Source organism: Haliotis cracherodii, unplaced genomic scaffold, assembly GCF_022045235.1.
Source record: "Haliotis cracherodii isolate W230 unplaced genomic scaffold, xgHalCrac1.p SCAF_14, whole genome shotgun sequence".
Classification (NCBI taxonomy): Eukaryota; Metazoa; Mollusca; class Gastropoda; order Lepetellida; family Haliotidae; genus Haliotis; species Haliotis cracherodii.
The window spans coordinates 5242276-5261915 of record NW_027266269.1 but is presented as its reverse complement, the minus strand read 5'-3'; the positions used below and the strand labels follow the sequence as shown (position 1 = coordinate 5261915).

General features: G+C 41.0%; 2 protein-coding genes across 2 annotated transcripts in view; one reads left to right on the top strand and one right to left on the bottom strand.

Moving 5' to 3' along the window:
- Positions 1-19640, top strand: part of LOC139460978 (cilia- and flagella-associated protein 337-like) — a 129181-nt gene that overhangs the window by 78684 nt on the left and 30857 nt on the right. The window lies entirely within an intron of this gene.
- Positions 1665-11517, bottom strand: LOC139460977 (uncharacterized). The gene is made up of 2 exons (XM_071242438.1): positions 11363-11517; positions 1665-3983 (listed from the first exon to the last, which is right to left on the bottom strand). The coding sequence occupies exons 1-2, from the start codon at positions 11381-11383 to the stop codon at positions 1869-1871; spliced, it is 2136 nt and encodes a 711-aa protein (XP_071098539.1). The 5' UTR covers positions 11384-11517; the 3' UTR covers positions 1665-1868.

Below are 19640 nucleotides of genomic sequence, written 5' to 3'. Positions count from 1 at the left end.
GTATCATACAAACATGGGTGTATCATACAAACATGGGTGTATCATACAAACACGGGTGTATCATACAAACACGGGTGTATCATACAAATATGGGTGTATCATAAAAACATGGGTGTATCATACAAACATGGGTGTATCATACAAACACGGGTGTATCATACAAACATGGGTGTATCATACAAACATGGGTGTATCATACAAACACAGGTGTATCATACAAACATGGGTGTATCATACAAACACAGGTGTATCATACAAACACAGGTGTATCATACAAACATGGGTGTATCATACAAACATGGGTGTATCATAAAAACATGGGTGTATCATACAAACATGGGTGTATCATACAAACATGGGTGTATCATACAAACACAGGTGTATCATACAAACAGGTGTATCATACAAACACAGGTGTATCATACAAACATGGGTGTATCATACAAACACAGGTGTATCATACAAACACGGGTGTATCATACAAACACGGGTGTATCATACAAACACAGGTGTATCATACAAACACAGGTGTATCATACAAATATGGGTGTATCATACAAACACAGGTGTATCATACAAACACGGGTGTATCATACAAACACGGGTGTATCATACAAACACGGGTGTATCATACAAACACGGGTGTATCATACAAACACGGGTGTATCATACAAACACGGGTGTATCATACAAACATGGGTGTATCATACAAACACAGGTGTATCATACAAACACGGGTGTATCATACAAACACGGGTGTATCATACAAATATGGGTGTATCATAAAAACATGGGTGTATCATACAAACATGGGTGTATCATACAAACACGGGTGTATCATACAAACATGGGTGTATCATACAAACATGGGTGTATCATAAAAACATGGGTGTATCATACAAACATGGGTGTATCATACAAACACAGGTGTATCATACAAACATGGGTGTATCATACAAACACAGGTGTATCATACAAACACAGGTGTATCATACAAACACAGGTGTATCATACAAACATGGGTGTATCATACAAACACAGGTGTATCATACAAACACAGGTGTATCATACAAACATGGGTGTATCATACAAACATGGGTGTATCATAAAAACATGGGTGTATCATACAAACATGGGTGTATCATACAAACATGGGTGTATCATACAAACACAGGTGTATCATACAAACACAGGTGTATCATACAAACACAGGTGTATCATACAAACATGGGTGTATCATACAAACATGGGTGTATCATACAAACATGGGTGTATCATACAAATATGGGTGTATCATACAAACATGGGTGTATCATACAAACATGGGTGTATCATACAAACACAGGTGTATCATACAAACATGGGTGTATCATACAAACATGGGTGTATCATACAAACACAGGTGTATCATACAAACATGGGTGTATCATACAAACACAGGTGTATCATACAAACATGGGTGTATCATACAAACATGGGTGTATCATACAAACACAGGTGTATCATACAAACACAGGTGTATCATACAAACATGGGTGTATCATACAAACATGGCTGTATCATTCAAACATGGGTGTATCATTCAAACATGGGTGTATCATACAAACATGGGTGTATCATACAAACATGGCTGTATCATTCAAACATGGGTGTATCATACAAACATGGGTGTATCATACAAACATGGCTGTATCATACAAACATGGGTGTATCATTCAAACATGGGTGTATCACTACAGCCTTATAGAGTACACAGAGTAAAGCAAATAGCATAACAAATACTTCAACAGTCATATCACAATTGTATCGACAACATCACCATGGTTACAGTTATTGCCATAGAAACACACACTGTTGCTGTGGCAACACTATGTATCCGGGTAGGGCATGATTATATACAGTTGAGATGGGGAGATATTGGCCTGGGGGCACTTCCTCGTCGCCGCCCAGTATTCCTCCAGCAGTTCCGGGGGAACCTGGTGTGACGTCATCACACCGTTTCGGTAATGACAGGCGTCAAACTCTTGGAACATGTTGCTGAAACCCATGATGTTGATTGGCAGGATGCCATATTTCTGAAGACACAGCGCAACGTACACATCCTCCAAATGAAAAAACGGAACGTTCCGGGACGAGAACAGCATGGAACGCACAACATCGATACTCATGATGTACCCAGTTCCTGAACACATCGGGGGGAACTTAGGTTTATGGAAACTTTTAAATGAAACGAACCATTTGGATGAAGTGTCCCTGTTGGGGTTTGAAGTCCCCCAGCACGAACCCCCCATGAACTTCCTCTGCGGTGCTGCTTGCAGCATAACGGGGATGAGTTCGGTGTTAACGTACATGTCGTCGTCCGTCTTCATGATGTAGTTGGCGTTGTAGCAGTGTTTGGAAGCCCACTTTAGGGAGGACACTGTTTTGTAGGTCAGGTTCGAGTACGAGTCTTTGAACCCGATCTGTAATATATCTCGATGGTGGTCGTTTTCAAGTAGAATTTTGTTGTTGTCTTCGGCTGACGAGGCCCGGCCGACAACAAACAAACACTTCATTGAATCTGATTCCCGGCACCGGGCACCCCAGGTCTGGCGTATCGTTGTCCGGGCCTGGTAGTTTCCTGGCGCGGAGGATATCAGCATCAATAGCTGCAGGTTTTGCGAGCGGCCAGTATTTGATTTGCATAATCCCTCTTGGTTTATCATTATCGGGAAATTGAAGTCGAAACATCCAGCACAGTAGTCCGGCCTCTGGGTCCCGTCGACTTCTGGGTCCATCTCCCCGTTATCTTGGAAGTTCATGGAAAATGTCGGATATTTCCGTTTCAGTTCATCGAATAATGAAAGGTCATATTTTGTCCGACTTTTGGTAGCTTTCTGGGTCACAGTATTAGTAGGTGGTGATGAGATGCGTTCATTCAATTCGGACGTCTGTTCTTTATTACTTGTTAAATTTGCAGTTTTAGATTTACTCATTTCAAATCTTTCTTTCAGAAATAGCAAATATTTTTCTCTTTGTTTCCATTTCTGATCTGTTTTGTTGCCAGGTGCTGTTTGTTGATCACCCCCCGAAATTCTTGACTCGGAAATTAAATTTTGATTTTCTTCACGGGCAACCTTGACCTTGTCATCAGTTCGACCTTTGACCTCTGAATTATTTTGTATACGATGTCTGTCAGTATTATCCTTGAGTCTCTCACTGGGTCTGCTTCTTCCCTGTGTTGGCAAGTCAACGTGATCTGCAGACGAGGCTAGTAACGGCGTGGAATGGGGATTGTCGTGTGAGACATGAACAAATTTGGTGATTTCATTTCTGCCTGTGTCACCTGTGTGCACTGAACGCCTCACGGATTCATCATCGAACCTCTCTTTGCCAGGAGACAGAGGAACAGTCCCATACCCTCTCGGAGTTTCTCTCGCTGTTGCCCTTTCTCTTTCCGAAGTCTGTTCTCTCTCTGATGCTTGCTGTCTCTCTGATGCACTCTCTCTCTCCGATGCACGCTCGCTTTCCGATCCTCTCACACCAACCAGTGTCCTTTCACTCTTCCTTTCTAACATTTTAACTTCCGGGGACTTTGCCAATACCCTCAACTCTGAACTGTTTCTGAAGGATCCACGATGTTGCCATGACAACAGCTTCTCCTGGACTTCTGAAGCCGACAATCCAAGTTCATGAATTTTCGACAAAATACTTCCGATTTCATCTTTTGTGAAGGGCTTACTTCCATTCTGACCTTTGTCCATGACGTCCGATATGACTTCTGGGACGACCTTAACTGAGCTTGACCTGGTTAGATTTTGAGCAATTTCTTTGAATCGTCGTAGTGGTGTCTTGGAGGCGTACGGCTTGAGTCCAGAGGAGTCGTAAGTGTTGTAAAGTAGTCGCCAGGAGAACGTCAACAGGAAGCCGCACATTAGTAGGCAGATGACCACAAAGTAGCCTTTGGTCCGCGTCAGCAGCGACATGGTCGGGCACCGGTCACTCTGAAACAAAGAATTCAAGGTTTAGATTCGTACTCCAACTTTGAAGATCCTGGGTAGAATAGGTCTTCAGCAACCCCTGCTTGCCGTAAAAGGCGACTATGCTTGTCATAAGAGGCGACTATGCTTGCCGTAAAAGGCGACTATGCTTGCCGTAAAAGGCGACTATGCTTGCCGTAAAAGGCGACTATGCTTGTCGTAAAAGGCGACTATGCTTGCCGTAAAAGGCGACTATGCTTGGCGTAAAAGGCGACTATACTTGCCGTAAAAGGCGACTAACGGGATCGGGTGGTCAGGCTGGCTGACTTGGTTGATGCATGTCATCGTATCCCAGTTGTCTGGATCGATGCTCATGATATCAGTCACTGGATTGTCTGGTCAAGACGTGATTATTTACAGACCGCTCTCATATAGCTGGAATATTGCTGAGTGTGGCGTTAAAATACAAACAAACAAGCATAACATCGGTGTTTTGATTGCATAATGTGCACTTTGATTGGTCCTCTATTCTTCTTCATAGTGCAATAATAAGTATCTCACTATGGAGTTCGGGAATTTGTTTAAAACTTTAAAAGTTTTGAACCTTGTGAAACTATTTGGAATGTAGGTAACGTAAAACAACATTTTGCATTACATCAGTAAAAATATCAATACAGTCCTGATACATCAGATGTACACACCACGCCAAGCTCAGCACAAACCAATTTCAACACGTTAAGGTGATTATAATGTAGATGTCACCCCCAGCGCAATCACCTCCGTCCGCTAAGTGCATTAGACCATAATGTCTACCCACATACCATGCAACGCGCCGGGAATAGTACCAGACGCCTCAATCACTTACTTGTCAATATCATTGCAAGAGTACGTAATCCGCTAACTACCGTATTCTACGTAAGAAGCGCCCCGCTCTTGTAAGCGCCCACAGCGATATTTGCTAGTGAACAATCCCTATTAACATGTCGGCCTTCTTTCAGAGAAAACAATAGTATATCGTGAAGCACTGACTGAATTTTTTTATTTCCTGATCGCCTTTTTGTCTTGCCGATGGCTCCAATGCAATATTTCCTAGCCGTCTATTCAGGTGCCCATTCCATGAGAGACAAATTGAAATTGATTTAATGCCAGGTTTTTAGACTGATGTTTCTCGGATAGCAGGGACATGTAACGACCTGTCAACTGTTATTCAGGAGGCGTCAGCTGAATTCAGAAAAATTATCGATTGAAATCCGAGGATTTGAAATACCTGTGGCCATCTGGGTTTTTGTCATGAATCATGGCGACTAATGTACTAACTCAACTCTCACTCACTCACTCACTCACTCACCCACCCACCCACTCACTCACTCACTCACCCACCCACCCACCCACCCACTCACTCACTCACTCACTCAAAAACCCACTCACTCACTCACTCACTCACTCACTCTCACTCTCACTCTCTCTCTCTCTCTCTCTCTCTCGATGGTACTTGTTGTACTTGCCTGACATTCTCGACATTATGGGATAGACAAGGCCTGGTTGGCTGGCTGTTTACCCGCTGCAGGGTGTACCATCATCACAACCAGCCTCACAAGTCTCAGACTTTGAACGTTATGTCAACAACAATTTCACCATTTGTCACTGGGTTGCAGGAAGACGGATACAAAATTTCATGCCATGTATTTCTATGTGAGATAAAACACGTCAGAGATCTAAAGCCCGAATCCAAGCGGGGTCAGCCCTGGCGTTTTATCCCAAGGAAAAGGGTTTTAGATCTCATACAAAAACAAGGGTAAGTGTTTTATCTAAAATACAAACCGAAAAATTGAAACTTACAACATTTATAAACATTTTTATGTTTCGAACATACTTTCAATGAACCTTAGGAAAAGGGCGTAAAATATCTGTAGCTGGCGTAATTACTTGAAAAAGACATTCTATACAGCATTGGGATTTATCCGCGCCTCTGTAGCCTAGTGGTACACACATTGGGATACAGACACGATGTTGCGTGTTCGATCTTTGGGAATATGAAGAAAACATTTGTCATTTGATTTTCTATTTCATTACACTGTGTTCAAATGCAAAATAAATTCTACTGAGAGACATTCCTATGCTACAATGTAAACAGAATTTTTATTGATTAAATTCTGGGATATTAAATATAAAATCCCATGGAAAATCATATAAAATCACATGGAATATTATGTTAATTCCCTGAAATATTATATAAATTCCCTGGAATATTATATAGAATCCCGGGACTATTATATTAATTGCCGGGAATGTTATATAAAATCCCATGGAATATTATATAAAATCCCATGGAATATTATATAGAATCCCATGGAATATCATATAAAATCACATGGAATATCATATAAAATCACATGGAATATTATGTTAATTCCCTGAAATATTATTCAAATTCCCTGGAATATTATATAGAATCCTGGGACTATTATATTAATTGCCGGGAATGTTATATAAAATCCCATGGAATATTATATAAAATCCCATGGAATATCATATAAAATCACTTGGAATATCATATAAAATAACATGGAATATTATACAAATTCCCTGGAATATTATATTGAATCCTGGGACTATTATATTAATTGCCGGGAATGTTATATAAAACCCCAGGAATATTATATTAAACCCTAGGGACATTACAACGTCCCTGTTTATGATATTTAACTCCACTGGAGAACAATAGGATGACATCACTGAAGGTTTATAAAGTTGAGAAGAAATCAATGAACACCTAAAAGTAAATCAAACACCGCTATGACAACCAGTATATGTTTCCACATTTTATGACCGTTATTAAAACTCCTCTGTATTTGTCATGTGACGAAGCAAATGTGTAGACAAGAGCTTTCAGCTGGGGAAAGGGATTGGTGCATCATAAAATAGACTTGAACATGATTTGATCTGCCATACAGGGTGTAGCTGGTCTCTCATGTCAACATTGACATTTCGATGTGGAGATTATCAGCTCAGGTCAAGACAACACCCTGGGCTATTGAACACAACCCGCAGGCCTCAAATTCACGACTAAAATGGTTGCCAATGCGACCTAATATTCAATTTGTCCACTGTCTAAAATTCAGACGTAGCCAAATGACTACTTGGAAATATCTTGTGGTGACTAAATTCTATTGCTACACATGTGAAGACACAAAAATAAATAAAAGCTGATCTTTGAAAAAATGTCTGCTAGTAATTGTACCGTACTCACAAATAATTCCTCCTAATTCGAGAGTGAACCAAAATACATAAATATTAATGTAATTCGTACAAGCCTGTCATAAATAGTAATAATAGTATATAATCTAGTAACATAAATTGCATCATTGCTCGAGTCACAAATAAAAATCAAGTACAGTTTCCAATATTTATTCCAGTATTTAATATTTTTTGGACTCAAACCAGAGCAAGGTTAATTTTTTCATTTACCTAGTGAAACAAAAAAGACTTATAAAGTAAGACTATTAAAAAAATCTACAAAGCATTGAGAATAGACATACCAATACCAAACAACTTTTTAATTACATGTATCAAAATCCATAAATAAAGCAAAAGATATGAGAGAATAATACAATGTACCTTGCTTAGCGACAGTTAATACTGACTATATTAAGAGGGTAATACTATAACATTGTTTCAAGAAAGTTACAATGTACCTTGCTTAGCGACAGTTAATACTGACTATATTAAGAGGGTAATACTACAACATTGTTTCAAGGTAGTTACAATGTACCTGGCTTAGCGACAGTTTATATTTAGGCTCAATATGTTAAGAGGGTAATACTACAACATTGTTTCAAGGTAGTTACAATGTACCTTGCTTAGCCACAGTTAATACTGACTATATGTTAAGAGGGTAATACTAAAAGATTGATTCAGAGCTGATAGAAGGTTAACATACCTTGCTTGGTGACTGTATATTCAAAAGTGATAAGAGCTGAAGTAAGTGGGTCAATGCATTTGAACAGATTTTTCCCCCGTAACCTGATATCAACTGGTAATATCAGTTGAGGCAGCCTGACTGCTCTTACTGCATGTCTTTCATGCTTGTTTGAACAAGCATACTTCAAGTCTGTTGATTTTTGTAAGCTTCTATATTTTTACTTCACTGAAAGACCCGTAAAGATTCTGGGGTAGAATAGGTCTTCAGCAACCCATGCTTGCCAAAAAAGGTAACTATGCTTGTTGTAAGAGGCGATTAATGGGATCGGGTGGCCAGGTCTGCTGACTTGCAATAAAATTCACAAAGTATTTAATATTTTCAATTTCAATTCAATGTTTATTTGATTGATGACAACATAAATTATGCAGTAATCTGAGGTCATATTCTACATCTTCCCTACTTTGGATTTTTTGGTTTGGTTTGTTGTTTAATGCCACACTCAGCAATATTCCAGCTATATGACGGTGGTCTGTAAATAATCGAGTCTGGCCCACACAATCCAGTGATTGACAACATGAGCATAGATCCACGTAATTGGGATCGATGACATGCTTCAAGCAAGTCAGCGAGCCTGACCACCCGATCCCGTTAGTCGCCTTTTACGGCAAGCATAGTCGCCTTTTACGGCAAGCATGGGTTGCTGAAAACCTATTCTACCCCGGATCTTCACGGGCCTCATTACTTTGGAGAAGAGGTATTCTACTGTACAAGCAGCATGGCCTTGTATTTACCAGGTAAATAATCAGGCAATTCTCCCTTCTTTTATTTATCATGGTGTCAAATCACAACAGTTAGATTACAGCAATCGATACAGAATCACTTTTCAGTTAAGCTTTCTTCCTTCTTTTACAAACCTCCCTCCCTAATCAATACATGTGCTTGTTGGGTTGGTGAAAAAAGAGGACTTGAAAGGATGCGGATCAGGGTTGTTTCTTTTGCTAATTCGATCAGTGACAGGCTATGGCTGGTTGCAGTGCCACGTCAGCTCAAACATTTCACAGCAAATGTTAAACGCCTTCTGACTTTAAATCAATATTTTTAATTTCAATGTCGCCTTGTAAACAGAAGCTTCAGAGCAGGCTTTTGTTTCCTAATATAATGAAACCCCATAAACAGACTTTGCAAGCAAGGAATAGCATCAAACGATAATTACAGTTTCTCTCTTACTAGAAGCAGAGTTGCTGATCAGATTTCATCCCCATCTTTGTGATGCGGAGGCGAGAGGCCGTTGTTATTACGGTTGGGATGAGTCCAAATTTACTATCCGGGTACCCACCACGCTATTACCCGACCCTACCCGGATACCCGCTATCTTGGGGTGTAAAATGTCCGATTGGGAATAGTTTGACCGTAGCCCTGGTGAAATGTGGTCTGGTCATGCATACACTGAAGTTGACTGAAGTTTTATCTTTATTCAAACCTATAAAGGTCAGAAGGCATGGGTGCATCGTCAGAAAGAAATGCGAACATCAGTGACTTGTAGTGTAACCATAGAGTTTTAGATATTTTTTGTCATTAAACAATATATCACGTGACTAACCATGGGTCCGGGTAGTCCTTTGGGTGCCCGGGTCCTACTAAGTCCTGCCCGACCCGAGTACCTGAGTGACCCGTACCAGCCCTAGTTGACAGGCTTTCCAGAGATTATATTTTACAGGAAATGAACATTATAAGAGAAATATGCGGTTAGACATACTTATTAGTTGTGGGAAGATACATTGATGCATCGGTCGATCGCAATTTTTTACTTCTCGATTCAAGTATCGATCACAGTCGCACATTAAGTGAAAGTATTGATTCTTACCTTAAATGTAACTACTAGTGAAAATGAGAAGTGAAAACGTAAATGTGTTCATCCATTGCGCCATACCTGACACTGCTAACTGTTAGTTATTAGTGGTGCCAGGTATTTGGCAATCATGTCCATCAAAATGATGGCTTACGCACCACAGATCAGTGCACAAGGAGTATTATGGAATTATTATGGTTCTGTTCGGATGAACAAAACCTTCCAAATGGATTGCTGGTTTTCTTGGGGGAATTAGTCAGCAAAGAGCCGGAGTCGTATTATTATTATGGAATTATTATGGTATGGTGAACCGTGGAATATATTTATTTTATGAAAAAAAAATAATCCAGAAATGCATACGAAAGCAAGTCTAGCCAGCTCAAGCTAGCTCTATTCAACAGCATAGGGATTTTTTTTATATTTTTAGAGTCAAGAATGATATTGTGTAATATAAGATTTCAATGACTAGATGTTAGTCTACTGAGTCTCAAGCATACACAAGTATTGTCAAGCATACACAAGTATCACAAACGTTGCCTGTGTTCCTTACTTACTTACTTACTTACTTTGGAGATTTAACGTGCGCTTTCCGACTGATGCGTATTTCACACACGGTTGTGTTCCTGGAATGTGCACAATTATATCCCCGGTACTGTGTCTCAAGGTCAGAGGTCTAAGTCAGTCAGATCACAACAACATGCTCCAGAGCTCCACGACAAAACAAACACCACATATTACGTAATAATGGGCTCAGTGAGCACATGTTTTCCCAAGGTCAATTTTGATTTGATCACCGTGTTTGTAAATACTGATAGTAGAATAGAGCTGACCTATTTCTAAGTATATTTCTCTGTAAGTGACCGCAAAGGAATTTGTTTTTTATCTGTTTACCCCTTGCTACCCCTTGCTGATAAAGAAGTTATTTGAAGTAGCTTGAACTAAGCAGTGGTGTTGTCAGTCTTGAAGCCGACCAGAAAATAGATGATGATGATGATGATGATGATGATGATCCATCCTACCTCCATCTTTTCCCCCTCCCTCCCTGCCTCCTCCTTCTGTCCTTCCCCCCTCCCTCCATCCTTCCCCCCCTCCCTCTATCCTTCCCTCCTCCCTCCATCCTTCCCCCCCTCCCTCCATCCTTCCCCCCTCCCTCTATCCTTCCCTCCTCCCTCCATCCTTCCCCCCTCCCTCCATCCTTCCCTCCTCCTTCTTCCATCCTTCCCCCCTCCCTCCCTCCTTTTCCCTTCCCTCTGTCCTTCCCCCCTCCCTCCAACCCTGCCTCCTCCCTCCATCCTTCCCCCCTCCCTCCATCCTTCCCCCCTCCCTCCATCCATCCCCCTACCTCCATCCCCCTACCTCTGAAAAAAAATAATCTAGAAATGCATACAAAAGGAAGTCTAGCCAGCTCAAGCTTAACTCTTAGAGTCAAGAAGGATATTGTGTAATTTAGATTTCAGAGACTAAATGTTAGTCTACCTTCCCCCCTCCCTCCATCCTTGCCGTCTGAGGGGGATACTGACATCTGTGTGTTTCACAACAACTTTCAAAACTTGTGTAAAATTTCACGACTTCCTGGAGAACCATTCCCAATCCCCAATCTGCTGGCATGCAGCAATCTCAGACAGAACTCACCAACATGGCCACTCCTCCCATGGTGAAGTCACAGTCCACCTCCTCCTCCTGACGATGGGTGGTCAGCCCAACGGATGGCCTGACACTGTCCCTCACTGTCCCACAGTGGAGGAGGTCAGCTGGCACAGATCTAGCATCTCCCAGGTCACAGTGACCTCACAGATGCTGCTCCACTCCAACAGGGCTTCCAGCTCTTACTTCGTGCCCCCCTACTGGTTATAGAAGGGAATCCAGCCACACATACAGGGCTTCCAGCTCTTACTTCCAGCCCCCTTACTAATTATAGAAGGGAATCCCAGCCACTGCAGCATCCCACTCTGGTCAGATTGGCTCAGTGACATCTGAGACCTGACATCACTACCTAACGACCCCATGAAGATCCCGGGGGGGGGGGGGGGGGGGGGGGGGGGGGTAGAATAGGTCTTCAGCAACCCATGTTTGCCCTAAAAGGGGACTAAGATTGTTGTAAGAGGAGACTTATGGGATCAGGTGGTCAGGCTCGCTGACTTGGTTGATGCATGTCATAGTATCCGGATGGCCTGGATCAATGCTCATGATGTCAATCACTGGATTGTCTGGTCCAGACTCGATTATTTACAGACCGCCGTCATATAGTTGGAATATTGCTGAGTTTGGCTTTAAACAACAAACAAACAAACCAAAAGCAAGGGGTAGCTTTCTCGGCATGATAAAGTAAACAGATAAAAACACATTCCTTTGTGGTCACTTACAGAGAAATATGCGAAGAAATAGGTCAGCTCTATCCTACTATCAGTATTTACAAACACACAGCAATCAATTAAAATTGACCTTGGGGAAAACCAAACAAAAAAATACTGTCAAATAAGGATATTCCAATACTAAATTAATCATTTCGGGTCAGTATTGCAGCCATATACATATGATTTATTTCTTACGATTGAAAACTAAAAACAGAAACGACAACAGCAACAACCTCCATATACTTCACTGGACTGATGATGATGATGGTTTGAAGGGCAGTCGGGTAGCCTAGTGGTTAAAGCGTTCGCTCGTCATGCCGAAGACCCGGGTTCGATTCCCGACATGGGTACAATGTGTGAAGCCCATTTCTGGTGTCCCCCCGCCGTGATATTGCTGGAATATTGCTAAAAGCGGCATAAAACCAAACTCACTCACTCACTCACTCTATCCTATTAATCTCTTTGGCTTATCATCATATTGTGTTCTTCGAACATCAATCTTCTGAGTTTATATATAACCTCAAAAGAAACATCACCATGGATAGATATATGAGAAACCTTATTTGTCCAAACACTGTAAACATACTCTGAGACATATCAAAAAGATGAAACTTGGCAAAACTGATCATCAAGGTTGAAATAAAAGTGTCAAATGTTCTTAAAGAGAAAATAATTAAATTTTCTTTGTGTTCATTGAAATTCCTGCATTCTGATAAGCTGAATTGGTCACGTGCACACGACATTTAGTGACATTCATGCATATTCATTGTCCAAACTACCCTTTGAAATCAAAAGCCGAGAAGGAATGAAACAGCAAACGTGCAGACTTGCTCGACTGTTTTTCATGACTTCGGGTTTCAGTTCTAACTAGTATTTTTCTGACTGTGTCTTCCCGTTCTCAGGGAATAAATATTTGAAACTGGTGGCAACTGACCATGTCATTTGAAACAGCCGCCTTCTCAGGCATATTTTTCCGAGTGTCCGAGTATCACCTCTTGCCTTTATTAACAGGTCCAATGAAATTTGTTTGGATTCTACACTCCGTTGATTGGCTCCTGACTTTGAGGGCGTGTCACGTTATGTGCATAAATTAAATGATCACCTGATTCATGTAACGCCACGGTATGTATTCCTACACCTGGAATGTTTATCAACCTCATCATTTTTGACTGCTTTGATATTAACAACTGTTTTTGGTTAAACTATTGTCTGTTTTCATTGTCGAATCTAATTATTAGCATTGACTGTGTATTTTTTTCGGTTCATTGAGGTATGACTCGAAAAACTGATGTGCAAACTTTTGTAAGAATCCGCTTCACGGATTCATACGGTTTTGTACATGCGTTTTTGGTACCTACCCTTGTTTTTGTGTGGTGCACCGTGCGACGACATTCACTGCCCTATATCACTGTCCCTTGTCACGTACATCTGGAATAAGAATAAGAATGATGATGATAATGATGATGATGAGAATGATGATGATGATGATGATGATAAATTGACGGCTGTCAGCACATTGTCAGTGGATGCCCAGCTTTGGCACAAACACAGTATCTTAAGCGACATGATGGAGTGGCTCGATCCTTTGTGGTTCACTTCCTTGGTGTACAAAACAACATCAGCCTTACAAGTTTATGTTAAGGTTGGGGGGCAGTCGGGTAGTCTAGTGGTTAAAGCGTTCGCTCGTCACGCCGAAGACCCGGGTTCGATTCCTGACATGGGTACAATGTGTGAAGCCCATTTCTGGTGTCCCCTGCCGTGATATTGCTGGAATATTGCTAAAAGCGGAGTAAAACCATACTCACTCACTCACTCAATCTCATTAAAATCAGATCTTAGTTCTCGCTTCCGCTAAACAAAGATCTGTTAAGGTTGGGGACTTACACCTTAGTGCTAAGATCGCGTTGTTCACCCTGCAGTGTTGGCTGATGACATGTGCAATGACGAATCAAGATTCTTAGTGACCAAGTGAAGTGGCCTTGAACCCCTTGAGTTTGTTATTGTCAGTCACCTTGACCTTAAGTGTCTACTCCTGTCAATCCCTGAATTCAGTCAACCACTTGTGTCCCCAAATCTCACAATACATATGGAGAATCTCACCCAGGTGTCTTTTGATATCAAATATATCAACACGAGTTGATAAAAGTGGAAAAAATCTTGGCAAGCCTCAAAGTTTTCCCACTTTTATCAACGAGTGTTGATATATTTGATATCAAAAGACACTTTGGTGAGATTTTATTTATCATCCAACATCCTTCTTCCAACTTCTTCAGTTTGTAGACAGTAATAAGCAGTGTCTTAAGTGTAAGAAGTACTGCTAACAGCTTCAGTAGCAGAGGCATTAGTGATGTCATTTGATTGTGACGTCATGGTAACCAGTGACGTCACAATGGTCTGCAAAGCATTGTGATGTAATTTCATTGCAGTGATATGTACAGTGTAGATATCGCTTGATCTCACCCAAGCATATCTCTTGTGGGAGCCAGTTTTGGATGATAAATCGCAGTTCACATACCTGTCTCAATACAGAGCTCCAGATAAGCTTTTGGTGTTGTGGGTATTTTACCCATGCATTTTAAAATCATTGGGTATCAGTAATTCTAGCTGCGTATTCAAATTTCTGTTACCCACTAGTTTTTACACATGTGGGTATTTAAGTCAAATATTTAAAAACACTATTCATCTAGTCCCTGCAAACGTGTCGTGTGGGTTCGAGAGCTTTATAGGACTCAAAAATACCACGATACTTCCACAAGAAAGAGTGATGGCAAATATCATGATGTAACTGTCATCGTGGAGTTTGGCAAGGTTGACGGAATGCCCGTTTATAATTTCAAAATAAGTTGCTGATTTGCTAATCAAATACGCAGGGTTACTTCACAATATTTTGATGATACGCACAAGTCTTATTTTTGTAGCGTATCTGTAATGTTCGTTGCGTATTTGATACGCTTGGATTATATTTTACTGTGTATTTCTGCATTTCTGATGCGTATTTCACGCAGATACGCAGCTTATCTGGAGCTCTGCTCAATATATTGGTAGTTCAATTTCTTTGCCAATACACAGCCGGAATGAATAGATATGAATTGCACGGTAAATACGTCCATCTCTACTACAAGAAAGTAACGTAAGAAGAACAGTTCAGAAGTAATGTCAGCATTACCTTGAAATTGGGTGGAAGTTTGGCTTTTGGTTTGGTTTGTTGTTTAACGCTGCACTCAGCAATATTCCAGCTATATGACGGCAGTCTGTAAATAATCGAGTCTGGACCAGACAATCCAGTGATTAATATCATGAGCATCGATCCACGCAATTGGGATTGATGACATGCATCAACCAAGTCCGCGAGCCTGACCACCCGATCCCATTAGTCGCCTTTTACGACAAGCATAGTCACCTTTTACGGCAAGCATGGGTTGCTGAAGACCTATTCTAGTAGATGTACGGTGATCACAGTCAGTTGCCATTGGCTTCTGATTCTACTCAGCAATTCTCAACAACATACTTGATGGGCTTCCTGTCAGGATTTCCCTGTAAGAATGTACTGACTCAGGACGGACTCCTCACTGCAGCCAGTGTAGACAGTAGGGCTGAGACCAGTCCAAATTTACTACCCGGGTACCCACCCTGCTATTACCCGACCCTACTCGGGTACCCACCCCCCTATTACCCAACCTTACACGGATACCCACCCTCCTATTACCCGACCTTACACGGATACCCACCCTCCTATTACCCGACCTTACACGGACACCCACCCTCCTATTACCCGACCCTACCCAGGTACCCACCCCCCTATTACCCGACGCTACCCGGGTACCCACCCCCCTATTACCTGACCTTACACAGGTACCCACCCCCCTATTACCCGACCCTACCCGGGTACCCACCCCCCTATTACCCGACCCTACCCGGGTACCCACCCCCCTATTACCTGACCTTACACGGATACCCACCCTCCTATTACCTGACCTTACACGGATACCCACCCTCCTATTACCTAACCTTACACGGATACCCACCCTCCTATTACCCGACCTTACACGGATACCCACCCCCCCTATTACCCGACCTTACACGGATACCAACCCTCCTATTACCCCACCTTACCCCGATACCCACTGTAGGTCTCAGGAGATGTCTCATAACGTCTGATTGGGAACATTTTTAGCATAGCCCTGGCAAAACGTATTTAGATACACGTATTAAACAATCTGGTCATTCATGCACTGAATTCGATTTAAGTTATATCTTTATTCAACCGTATGAAAAATCAGAAGGAATGTGTGCATAGTCAGAAAGAAATGCAAACATTGTTGACTTGTAGTTTAACCATAGAGTTCTAGATAATTTTTGTCATTAAACAATATACCCGGGTCCTACTCAGTACCCACCCGACCCGAGTACCCGAGTTACCCGTCCCAGCCCTAGTATCAATCCTGACCCAGCCCTAGTAGACAGGGTTGTGAATATACTGACACAGGACAGACTCCTCACTGCAGCCGTTGGGTTGTGAATATGTAAAGAGAACTGCTCCGCTAGGATTAAAATGACCTGCACAACGATGAGAAACATTTCCTTGTCTGTTTTTAGCCTCACATTAATATTTGTAACACACCATGTGGAGAATTCATCTGCAGGTCAAACATATCCGAGGCGTTTCATGAGATTTAAAACCCTTTCCTCGGGATAAAACTGAGGGGATTTAAATCTCGAAAAATCCCAGGGTAAGTGTTTTATCTAACATATAAACTGAAAAAAGAAATTTAGAACAACATTATTTTATCAACATTTGTATGTTCCATGAAACTTAGGAGAGCGTACTGTCACTGTGTGTGCAATAATCTTGAACACGTTTTTCCACATTTCACCTCACCTCAGAATTTGATACCAATAACATTATGCAGCTATGAAAAGGACCCCTTGAGTTTCACACTTAATGTCGAAGAACCCAATTTCAGTAAATGCAGATCTTTCACTCTGACGAATACCCCTTTGCTTCAATAGCAGTGTAAAAGATTGGATTTTAATGAGATTGAGTACCTGTTAATCTGTTCATGTGACAAAAAACACAGGCAAATATCAGTTTGGCCTACCTTTGAGTGATATTGTAGAAATAATGTCGTGTTGTAAGAGATGTAACTGCCTGTCCGACATGCAGGCAAACACAAGCCTTGTTGGTCGTCCTTTGAAAAGGATTAACCCTATTTGTGTTAAGTATCATATTTCATGCTTGGGTTAAGGTTCATATTTATTGCAGGGGTTGTGCTCTGTAAGATGTGTTTGTTGTTTAACGCCACACTCAGCAATATTCCAGCTATACGACGGCGGTCTGTAAATAATCGAGTTTGGACCAGACAATACAGTGATTGACATCATGAACATTAATCCACGCAATTGGGATGCTGTGTAAGAAGTTATAAGGATATTATGAGGACTATAGACTTTGATTTAATGGTTTGCAGATAGTTTTGCTGACCAATAAGATCGGTAGGTCAATTGAAATGATAACAGCATCATTTGTTTTTGATTTGGCCTGCAGTTGTTTGAGGCATGTGGGAAATATAACATGGTGGAAATATTATGTGTGGGAAATATTACATGGGGGAAATATCACATGGTTGAAATGTTACATGGAAATATTACATGGTGGGAAATATTACATATGGGAAATGTTACATGGTGGGAAATATCACCTGGTGGAAATGTTACACAGAAATATTAAGTGGTGGGAAATATTACATGGGGGAAATATCACATGGTTGAAATGTTACATGGAAATATTACATCTTGGAAATATTACATGGTGGGTAATATTACATGTGGGAAATATTACTTGGTGGAAATGTTACATGGATAATCATATATTACATGTGGGAAATATTACATGATGGAAATATTTTTATGTGGGGAAATATTACATGTTGGGAAATATTACATGTGGGGAAATATTACATGATGGAAATATTATATGTGGGGAAATATTACATGTGGGGAAATATTACATGTGGGGAAATATTACATGATGGAAATATTATATGTGGGGAAATATTACATGTGGGGAAATATTACATGATAGAAATATTATATGTGGGGAAATATTACATGTGGGGAAATATTACATGTGGGAAATATTACATGTAGGGAAATATTACATATGGGGAAATATCACGTGGGGAAATATTACATGTGGGAAATATTACATGTGGGGAAATATTATATATGGGGAAATATTACATGTGGGGAAATTTTACATGTGGGGAAATATAACATGTGGGGAAATATTACATGTGGGGAAATATTACATGTGGGGAAATATTACATGTGGGGAAATATAACATGTGGGGAAATATTACATGTGGGGAAATTTTACATGTGGGGAAATATAACATGTGGGGAAATATTACATGTGGGGAAATATTATATGTGGGGAAATATTACATGTGGGGAAATATTACCTGTTGGAACAGGAAGTTAAATGTCTGTGCAGCATAAAGGTATTTGCCTCAGTAGGAGAATTCATTTCATTAGTTTTTGCTACTCGTTATAGTTTTACTTTGTAATTCTGAATCCGTCAACGATAGAGCGGTCAGGAAAATTAAATAATTTATACACATTTATGTTGTTTTCATTTAGCTTTGGATAGAACAATTTAAATCCCGACCACGTTCTAATTTCAACTGTGGAATATGTGTAATAGGCCAATGTTATCAGGTAATAGATGACAGGCAGTAACAGGGGTTAACTAAAGCTGTTTTCCTCACAACTTGTTGGTCAGGAAAATCTACAGTCACAAGCGATATTTCACAGATATGGTGACTGCCATGGATATACCAGATGTTGCCAGAGCTTGACATTCTATGCACACATGGAGTGGCAGTCAATGTGCTAGCTTAGCCTCAATTTTGTAATTGATACCCCCCCCCCCCCCCCCCCCCACACACACACACACACACACACACACACACACACACACACCGTAAAAACGGAGCCTCATTTTCAATAGTCCTGCACCATGACCGTTTTATGAAAAATGATAATCTAGAAATGCATACAAAAGCAAGTTTAGCCAGCTCAAGCTAGCTCTATTCCACATAGGGAATTTTATTTTATTTCACCTACCCCAAAACACACCCCAAACCCCAAACCTCCAGCCTCACTCAGACAGCACAATATGCCCCCGGCACCCTTTGCTTGAAATGAAAGGCGATGTGATGGAATGGGTGGTCATGCTCCGTGGATTGTTACGAGCTGACTCGCCACCTGCACATCATGGCTTCTATACAGATCGTTAACAATTGAATCACCAACCCTTCATGCTGTCACATCCCTGGAGCCATCTGTCTGAATCTGCACTGTTCGTCTGAATCTGCCACGTTCAGTAACAACACTAGGCTCTGACAGATACACTGAGCGCCCAAGTGACGAGGATTCAGATATATACACAGTCAAGTCTCCTTAATCCGACACTCGTTATTCCGACATTCGGCTTTATCCGACACAAATAACTGGAACCTATTAAATCAGTGCTATTTAGACCCGTTAATCTAACA